Source organism: Coregonus clupeaformis, chromosome 23 (genome assembly GCF_020615455.1).
Source record: "Coregonus clupeaformis isolate EN_2021a chromosome 23, ASM2061545v1, whole genome shotgun sequence".
NCBI classification, from domain to species: domain Eukaryota; kingdom Metazoa; phylum Chordata; class Actinopteri; order Salmoniformes; family Salmonidae; genus Coregonus; species Coregonus clupeaformis.
In genome coordinates, this window is record NC_059214.1 from 13,701,437 (window position 1) to 13,712,023 (window position 10,587).

At 41.1% G+C, this 10,587-nt stretch overlaps 1 protein-coding gene across 1 annotated transcript in view; it reads left to right on the forward strand.

Annotated features, from left to right (window-relative positions):
- The window catches only part of LOC121536633 (nck-associated protein 5-like), a 77,791-nt gene extending 68,338 nt beyond the window's left edge, over positions 1–9,453 (forward strand). The window contains exons 11-12 of the mRNA XM_041844044.2: positions 2,726–2,786; positions 8,185–9,453. Of these exons, the coding sequence (XP_041699978.2) occupies positions 2,726–2,742 (17 nt within the window). The 3' untranslated portion in view covers positions 2,743–2,786; positions 8,185–9,453. The remainder of the gene's footprint in view (positions 1–2,725; positions 2,787–8,184) is intronic.
- Positions 9,454–10,587: the final 1,134 nt, after the last annotated feature.

Here is a 10,587-nt window from a genome sequence, read left to right on the forward strand (position 1 = left end):
ACAAGAGGCCATGCCCATAGTAAGCGTGGGACGTCATATTCACCTGTATGAGCGTGAGAGCCATTCATATCAAAGTCCTTGAGTCACTGGATACCTCAAGCTTTATCAACACCCTGAGGCGTTTCTTCTCGATCCGAGGCCCAGCAAAGCAGATTTGTTCCGACCGTGGGACCATCATCAATGTCAGACCTCTGGTTCCAGTCTCTACAAATCCAGATGACCCTCTCATACTTACACTTGCTACTCTCCTCACAGAAAGTGAGTATCCCTTCGAGTCCTGCTGGCGACTATGGCGCCAAGGACCTCTTTAAGCGGCAGTGGCATCAGGTTCAACATCTTGCAAATACCTTCTGGGATAGGTGGAGGAAACAATACCTCTCTTCACCAGATAAAAAGGAAGTGGCAGTCAAACCAGCCCAACCTCGAGCCTGGAAGCATTGTGCTCCTCAAAGACAAACAAGTCAAGAGTAATGAATGGCCTGTTGGACTTATCACTGAGGTCTTTCCCAGCAAGGATGGTAAAGTCCGTAAAGTCGAGGTTAGACTCTGCAAGCAAGAAGGAATTAATCTCTTTCTAAGGCCCGTCACAGAGACGGTCCTTCTCCTTCCTCCAGAGGTCTAAGCAAACAAGGTCTCTTATATGGACATTCCATAGTTATTAGAGTGGCGTTCTATCACGGCAGGTGGGGAGTGTTCTGTTTGTTGTAAAACTTACCTTGAATTTGGCTTCCCTTATTGTTGTCTGGATTAATTTCCTTTAGCTAGAAAATGACCAGTCATGTGACTTGTTAGGAGGAAGTTGGTCATTGTTGCCTCATGTAGAGCTCAGAGTGCTCTGTTTCAATTGTCTGCTCACAATCTTCATCCATCCTTTACGTTGTATGCCTTAGGAAGCTTTGTCAGTGAGTATTTTCATTCCTTTTGCATGTATCTTTCGTTTCAGATCATTATTTGTGGAATTTGGATGTGTATGACAGCACTAGCTTAATTGCTACAGAATGTTAGCCTAGCTTTTGCTAGTTGTCAGTGTGAGGAAAAAATATCAGGTTACGTTCATATCTAGTTTGTATTTTAGGACAGATTACATTGTCTCACCTAGACAATTTTGTCTTAGTTTCAGTTTCATGCTGTTTCAACTCAATAAATCTTGTGAACATGGAGATAATAATAATAATAATAATAAGCCATTTAGCAGACGCTTTTATCCAAAGCGACTTACAGTCATGCGTGCATAAATTTTTCGTGTATGGGTGGTCCCGGGGATCGAACCCACTACCTTGGCGTTACAAGCGCCGTGCTCTACCAGCTGAGCTACAGAGGACCACCAAAAGAAGCCTGACTCCAGGGCTTTGAGGGTTATTGTTGAGGAGGCGTTTATATTGCTGTCAAAATATGCACAGTGCAGACACTCAATTATCCTTTCATGAGAGGAGATGTATTTCAAATCTGAGTTTTTCAGACAAATAAATACAATTGGTGGTGATTGAAATTCATATCTCACTAGCTAGATTTCCATCCAATTGGTGACAGATTTTCACAAAAGGCTATGCGTGATGACATAATGCACATAAAAATACCTTTTGCAGTTCAATTCCCATGTACCAAATACAAAATACATGTTAAATGGGTTTCCATCGAATTTTCAACTCTACTGATGGTTTTATCACCCAAAAATGTTGCTTTATAAAGCGAGTGTGCCCACTCTGGTAATGGCACATGCAATCTAGCCAACAGCTCAGATACAGTGTGGGTAGGCCTATAGCCTACATGATGAGATTATTATGGACAAAATAGCGAGATTATTTGTATTTGTCCAACGGCAGCCAAGCATCAATTATCCTGTCACCTGAGGAGCATGAAGATCACTGTGCACTTCCACTTTCTGTGAAGTTCATACATTTCATCTGTAGCCTAATAAACTGCATGGTTTCCCAAGTCTCCAAGTTTACTTCGATATGATGGTTATTATAACAATATTTGCGAATAAAAGCGTTTCCACCGACATTTCTCGCATAACTTATTAGACCTGTTATGACATTTTCATGTACTTCACTGATAAAAAGTTTGGATGGAAACCTGGTTATAGTGATGCACAGAGGGTCTATTTTTTGGTTGGCACAATTTCTGGGGTGTAGTGTCAAGTGGAAAAACTGAAGAAATTGCAGATGTTAAGTGATGTCCAGCTAATGCCTTAGGATGAGACAATATAACCTCTGTTAATTACCGAACACCAGATTTAGTGAATGAGGCTCTATTCTCTAGAAGTGTTCTATTACAACTGTCATGTTCTCCTGTTACTGTGTGCAAAACAACAGAACAATCCCTTAATAACTTATTTTCTGGATGAGGTTAACTTTATATGGGATGACACTCAGCAGTATCATGGAAACAACAATTTCCGCAACAGCAAGGATTGTTTTATGTCAATGTGTGCGGTGAAAAATGTTTTGTGCTCAAACAAATAGAGAGGAGGTGCTGCCGAAAAATAAGTAACTACTGGGAATGGATGTAATATTATTGTATGTTTAATAAAATATGACTTTTTATACATGGAGAGAGTGTTACAACTTACATCCGTCTGCATTGCAGATATTGTTACCCTGAGGGTGTAAGAGCAAATCAACTTGACACTGCTGTTATATTGCTGTTTTAGAATACTTAGAATGTGTTAGAATGTAATGACCATACAACTTGAAGAAAACAGTGCTCTCTCTTCCTTTTTCAGCAGTTAGAATGACATGATCATGAAAAGACTGACAAGGACAACTGCTAAGAAACCATCAGCAGTGAGTTGTTTTTAAAACATTATTTGTTTTATTGGTAGGTGGAATGGAACCAATGAGATTGGCGCCGAAGGAGATAGCTGCCGTTTTACGGCCCGCTAACCAATTGTGCTATTATGTGTGTTGTTTTGCGTTATTTGTAATTTATTCTGTACATAATGTTTCTACCACCGTCTCTTATGACCAAAAAGAGCTTCTGGATATCAGGGCAGCGATTACTCACCTCGTATTGGAAGAATATTTTTTCTTCAACGAGTCAGACACTAAGGATATTCTACAGACACCCGACAAGGCCCAAATCCCGATCATTTGCATGAGAAAGAGAAGGAGATATCATGGACGTAGGTCGGGGTGGCTTGTAAGGATCCGACGGTGAGCGAGTAATCTGCCTCTTCCATCAGTCCTATTAGCCAACGTACAATCATTGGAAAACAAAGCGGACGACCTACGATCCAACGGGACATTAAAAACGGTAATATCTTATGTTTCACCGAGTCGTGGTTGAACAACGACATGGATAACATCCAGCTGGCGGGATATACGCTACATCGGCAGGATAGAACGGCTGACTCCAGTAAGAAAAGGGGTGGCGGTCTGTGTATATCTGTAAACAACAGCTGGTGCATGAAATCTAATATTACGTTTTTGCTCGCCTGAGGTAGAGTATCTCATCCCAAGAGAGTTTTCATCTATATTTTACGTAGCTGTCTATTTACCACCACAAACCTATGCTGGCAGTAAGATTGCACTCAATGAGCTGTATAAGGCCATAAGCAAACAGGAAAACACTCATTCAGAGACAGCTCTCCTAGTGCCCGGGGACTTTAATGCAGGGAAACTTAAATTTGTTCTACCTAATTTCTACCAGCATGTTAAATGCTCTCCCTCGCCCTCCATTGGGCAAATCTGACCATAATTCTATCCTCCTGATTTCTGCTTATAAGCTAAAACTAAAGCAGGAAGCACCAGTGACTCAGTTAATAAAGAAGTGGTCAGATGACGCAGATGCTAAGCTACAGGACTGTTTTGCTAGCACAGACTGGAATATGTTCCGTGATTCTTCGGATGGCATTGAGGAGTATCATTCACTGGCTTCATCAATAAGTGCATCAATGACGTCATCCCTACAGTTACTGTACATACCCCAACCAGAAGCCATGGATTACAGGCAACATCCGCACTGAGCTAAATGGTAGAGCAGCCGCTTTCAAGGGGAGGGACTCTAACCTGGACGCTTATAAGAAATCCCCCTATGCCCTCTGATGAACCATCAAACAGGCAAAGCGTCAATACAGGACTAAGATTGAATCGTACTACACCGGCTCCGACGCTCGTCGGATGTGGCAGGGCTTGCAAACTATTACAGACTACAAAGGAAAGCACAGCCGAGAGCTGCCCAGTGACACGAGCCTACCAGACGAGCTAAATCGCTTCGAGGCAAGCAACAATGAATCATGCATGAGAGCATCTGCTGTCCCAGATGACTATGTGATCACGCTCTCTGTAGCCGATATGAGTAAGACTTTTAAGCAGGTTAAAATTCACAAGGTCGCAGGGCCAGATGGATTACCAGGACGCGTACACCGAGCATGTGCTGACCAACTGGCAAGTGTCTTCACTGACATTTTCAACATGTCCCTGACTGAGTCTGTAATACCAACAATTTTCAAGCAGACCACCATAGTCCCTGTGCCCAAGAACACTAATGTAACCTGCCGAAAGGACTACCGACCCGTAGCACTCACGTTTGTAGCCATGAAGTGCTTTGAAAGGCTGGTCATGGATCACATCAACACCATTATCCCAGAAACCCTAGACCGACTCCAATTTGCATATCGCCCCAACAGATCCACAGATGATGCAATCTCTATTGCACTCCACACTGCCCTTTCCCACCTGGACAAGAGGAACTCCTACGTGAGAATGCTATTCATTGACTACAGCACAGCGTTCAACACCATAGTGCCCTCAAAGCTCATCACTAAGCTAAGGACCATGGGACTAAACACCTCCCTCTGTAACTGGATCCTGTACTTCCTGACGGGCCGCTCCCAGGTGGTAATGGTAGGTATCAACACATCTGCTACGCTAATCCTCAACACGGAGGCCCCTCAGGATTGCGTGCTCTGTCCCCACCTGTACTCCCTGTTCACCCATGACTGCATGGCCAGGCATGACTCCAGCACCATCATTACATTTGCTGACGACACAACAGTGGTACGTTCGATCACCGACAGCGATGAGACAGCCTGTAGGGAGGAGGTCAGAGACCTGGCCATGTGGTGCCAGGATAACGACCTCTCCCTCAACGTGATCAAGACAAAGGAGATGATTGTGGACTACAGGAAAAAAGAGGATTGAGCACGTCCCCATTCGCATCGACGGGGCTGTAGTGGAACAGGTTGAGAGCTTCAAGTTCCTTGGTGTCCACATCACCAACAAACTATCATGGTCCAAACACACCAAGACAGTCGTGAAGAGGGCACGACAAAGCCTATTCCCCCTCAGGAGACTGAAAAGATTTGGCATGGGTCCTCAGATCCTCAAAAAGTTATACAGCTGCACCATCGAGAGCATCTTGACTGGTTGCATCACTGCCTGATATGGCAACTGCTCGGCCTCCGATCGCAAGGCACTACAGAGGGACCTCTATACCAGGCGGTGTCAGAGTAAGGCCCTAAAAATGGTCAAGACTCCAGCCACCCTAGTCATAGACTGTTCTCTCTGCTACCGCACGGCAAGCGGTACCGGAGCACCAAGTCTAGGTCCAAAAGGCTTCTTTAAAGCTTCTACTTATTTTACATTTTAGTCATTTAGCAGACGCTCTTATCCAGAGCGATTTACAGGAGCAATTAGGGTTAAGTGCCTTGCTCAAGGGCACATCGACAGATTTTTCACCTAGTCGGCTCTGGGATTAGAACCAGCGACCTTCCGGTTACTGGCACAATGCTCTTAACCACTAAGCTACCTGCCGCCCAAACCATAAGACTCCTGAACAGCTAATCATGGCTATCCGGACTATTTGCATTGTCCCCCCCACTTTTTCGCTGTTGCTACTCTCTGTTTATTATCTTTGTATAGTCACTTTAACTCTACCCACATGTTACATATTACCTCAATTACTTTGACTAATTTGTGCCCCCGCACATTGACTCTGTACCCGTACCTCCTGTTTATAGCCTCCCTACTGTTATTTTATTTTACTGCTGCTCTTTAATTGTATGTTATTTTTTACTTATCTATTTTTTATTTAACACTTATTTTTCTTAACTGAATTGTTGGTTAAGGGCTTGTAAGTAAGCATTTCACGTTAAGGTCTACACCTGTTGTATTAGGCGCATGTGGCAAATAAAATTTGATTTAAATTGATTTAGCCATTTCAAATCAAAGACAAGCCCTGCCAACATAGAGAGCAGACAAGACTCCAGTTTGCTGTTAGATCCGTTACCCGTTTCATATCCAATTAATTGGTTATAGCAATCAAGTAATGCACACAAATCATTTTCAGAATAGAATCAACGTTTCTAAAGTCATCTGTAGTTGATCAACCATAGGCCTGCACTTACAGGAGTAAATATGTAAGATGTTGGGTTCTGTTGAGCACCATAAAGCCTCTCTTGATTATTTATCTTCAATTCCCTTGCCAAATTGGAGTATGATGAGTCAGTTAACAGTGTCCTGTGGATGCCACACTTATAGTTAAAGACTGGGGCCAGCCTGATGTCTCTGTCAGGTTAATGAGAGTATTGATTAAACCATCACAATACAACCCCACAGGTCTAAGCTATTTGTCAAGCGCGGCCTCTAACTCTCCACCTTCACTGAATGTCCCCTGGAGGAATGATAACAGACAGCAGAACAGAATGACCATAAATATAGTCTAGTGTATTCCTGTGTGTCATTGTAAAAGTTATGTAGACTGACTGGAACATCAACACATATATTGATGACAATACAAATATATTGATGACAGTACTTTTATGTATTTTATGTAACTTAATTGAACTTCATTTTCTAAATATAAAGCACTTTGACCATTTGGAAAAGAGTGTTAGATATTATAGTGATTCATATTTCATCATTGAAATTAGAGACTGTGCACTTGACTGTAAAGAGCCGTAAAGCATGTCAAAGTCAAGACTTGACTGTTAGATTGCACTGTTGTATACACTGTTTTACACTTTCACAGAACTGCTCCTGTGACTGTTTTCTGCTCTCTTGTTATTTCACAAGCATCCGAAGACTTTGAAAGAAAGGCTGTAGTTTGCTATAAGGTTAGAAATTCGACAATGGCCCGAGGTCTGATACATCTTATTTTCTCACCAAAAACTTTTTTAATTGTGTGCAGGAAATTGAACTTGACATGAAGTGTGGCTTCTGTCTTCTGCATCGATTTTCTGTATAGGTTACTTTTTTCTGAGAAGAATCCAGAAAGTATGTGACATGTGTTTCTGTGTTTTTTTAATCACTCCTGGCAAATTTCTCCTGGCAAACGTGTCTTTACAATGTCCTGGTCCCAAGGTCAAAGTAAAATATTAACAGTGAGGTTAGTATTTGGTGTGTGTATTAGCTAAGTGCATAACGATTTCACAGTATTAATAATAATGTATGATTGGTGATGATTAGGAACCAGAGTTTTTTCTGATCAGGTAAGAGAAAGTTATTGACCCTATGCACAGCTGTAATTATTTAATTCAGTACTCTAGGTCCTCACTTTGACCCAATGATTGACATGATGACATTATTGGTATATCTTTAACAGCCAGAGGCTAAACCTGCTCTATATGTGCTCCTACAAAAATCTCCCCCTGTAACCGAATAAATAGCCATGCAAAGAGACATAGATCCTAAAATGTTATTGGTAGTTCAGAAAGGGGTGATTTAGAAAATATGTCTCACCTCCCCCTAGTTGTTTTTGTTTAATGCATTAATGTACTTAATTAACGTGTAAAAGTCTTTGTCATTTCAATAACTACCTTGGGGGGTGGGGCTAGGTTCCATTTTCACATATGCAGCCTTCAGTGAAACATCATTATGAGCAAGAATGATTGAAGTTGATGGCTTTGACCCGATGTTGCATTCCAACACATTGGCAGCAGCAGAGAGACAGGTGTCTCGAACATTTTGCTGAGCTCATAATCGTCCAATTGCAAATGATTCATGCCATTGCAATGAAACTCCTCTATTGTCCATATGGCTGAAACTCTAAGATTTGATGTACTGCCAAAATCACTTTTGTATTATTAGTAGGAAGGTTGATGTTTAACTTTCATCCCAACAGCAGTGGGTGGAGAGTTTGCTGTTTTTCATACTTAAACAATGGCATTAGCATTTTTTGTGTAACACAGATGTAGATTTTCCCCCCTGTATCATCTAATCCTGTTTTCCTCTTCCATTTCAGACTAAATTATGGAACAAAATGAGCAGCATCGAGGGAAGAGAGAGAGAGGGCAATCAGCAGGCATGTAACCTACAGGGAGATGCATGATTACAATGGCTCATGGCGGGTCAGACAAAAGCACTATACCAACCTTTAGGAATAGAACTGCCCATGAAAACGTGTCACGGCAACATATGAATGCTAGAAGCCTGAAAGTTGCCCATTTCTGTCTGATGAGTTTCTGTCCACATTGTTCAAATCAGCAAGCCATTGATTTACAGTCACAGGCAATTATTATCATCATTGGACTTTGTGTTTGGTTTGCTGTACTTGACACACATTAGCCTCTTTAGTAGCTTTACCAGTTAGCTCACACATAGGTACTGTGCTGTAATTTCTAATTGCTCCTTATCTTATCAACTTAATTGTAGATGGATGGCGTGGGAAAAACACCACAATGATGTTCTCTCCTTCGGGAGTTCTATGAAAGGGATAGTTCACCCAATTTACAAAATAACATATTGATTTCCTTACCCTGTAAGCAGTCTTTGGACAAAGTAAGACAGCAATTCATGCTTTGGTTTTACTTACAGGGTAAGGTAAGCAATATGTAATTTAGTCATTTGGGAGAACTATCCCTTTAACAATTTGCAACACAATACTGACTAGCTAGGTTCCATGCTGGGCAATAGACAGTTGGGTTGTTTAGCAACAAAACCGATGCGTGCGCAACTTTGGGGCAAAACAACTGTAAACTCCAAAGGATTATTGACAACATGTGAACTATATTTAGTCTCCGAATGTTTATTGAAAACATACTTTTTCACAATAAGCACTTGTTGCTGTCTCTCAAATAGATAATTACAGTTGTTGGTTAGCTAGCTAGCAAATTTTTGCCATATAAGCATAGACATAAGTCAAGCACCTCAAAACAAGACATGGTATCAAGAACAAGATACAACTAGCTGAAACAAACCACCTTTGATTCCCCACATGGCAGATTTTTGTAATTGTTGCTAGCTATCTGACCATTCAGAATCATAACACATGTTCTTCTGCCCCATCGATGCGGAGGCATAATTTTCATGACGTTGTCAGGCAACCCGATCTATACGTACTGTCAACTGACACTCAAAATCAGTGCGCAACAAACATAACTTCAAGGCTGTCTGACTGGCTAATAAGCTATCAATCACAGAAGTATAGTATAGGCGGGATCTCCACTCATAACAGGGTCGTTCCACCTCAAAAATCACAAGAAAGAAGATTGACACCCACCATCTCAGATTGTTCTGTAGTTAGTAACAGATACAATTAGCATTCCTGAAACATTATTTTGTTGAAATATAATTTGATCTCTGAGAAATTAAGCTTATTGATTGCTGCCAAATTGGGCATGTTCCTGCTATACCGCCACACTCTTTTATCCATTTTGCTGGTCTCTTGTGTTTATTAAATAGATCACAACATTTCCTTTGCAACTTTAGGTATAACATACCAATACATTTGGCTCATTATGAAAAATGAATCCTCACAATTCAAGCCAGTCCTCCATTAAAGCAATTAAATGCCCTTCTCAACCCAACTCTCCATCAATAGTCCAACAAGTGGTCCTCTGAGAGGGCTATCCCTATGGTGCAATTCTCATATGAAGGCTTTTCCTACAAGCCCAAAACTTTGATGGAGAGATAGGCTAGGGACTAAAATGTTGTGACAACACTAATGAATTGCATGGCAGTCTTATGTTTTTCAATAAAGTTATTGGGAAACAGCTCTATATGTTTTGTAGTTAGTGACATTTACCATTAAACCCAACCCAATATCATTACAATGGCAAAACACTATACAGTGTGTGTTTGGCCTTTTACCATTGAAGACCATTAGAGACCATAACATTGAAACCATTAGCACTGCTGTAGCCTTGTGGTTTGATTGTTCACCAGGAATGGCCTAATAGTAACTCAACCAGACATTTCTGAAGGGAATAAACCATACACAAAGGTGCCATTTTCTGGACACAGATTAAGCGTAAAAAAAAAAGACATCTGATTTTCTTTCATGGAGGACTGGCTTGAATTGTGAAGATGATCACACAATTTATTTTCATCATTAGCCAAATCTATTGGTTTTCTACCCAAAGTTGCAAAGGAAATGTTGTAATCTAGTTAATAAACACAAGATACCAGCAATATTGATAAAAGGGTGTGGCTGTATAACAGGAACAGCGGCATATAGTGGGCAAAACCTGTAACTTTCGCTCTACTTTATGGTAAATAATGCAATCGACTTCAATAAAAAAATAAGATTCACAGGGAATACATTACATAGTATGGAGAAACAATACTCCAAGCCGCAGTTTCATACTACTTGTCAAACATAGAGAACTGTTAATGGTAGTTGGGGTGGAATTGGCATGGGGTTTGT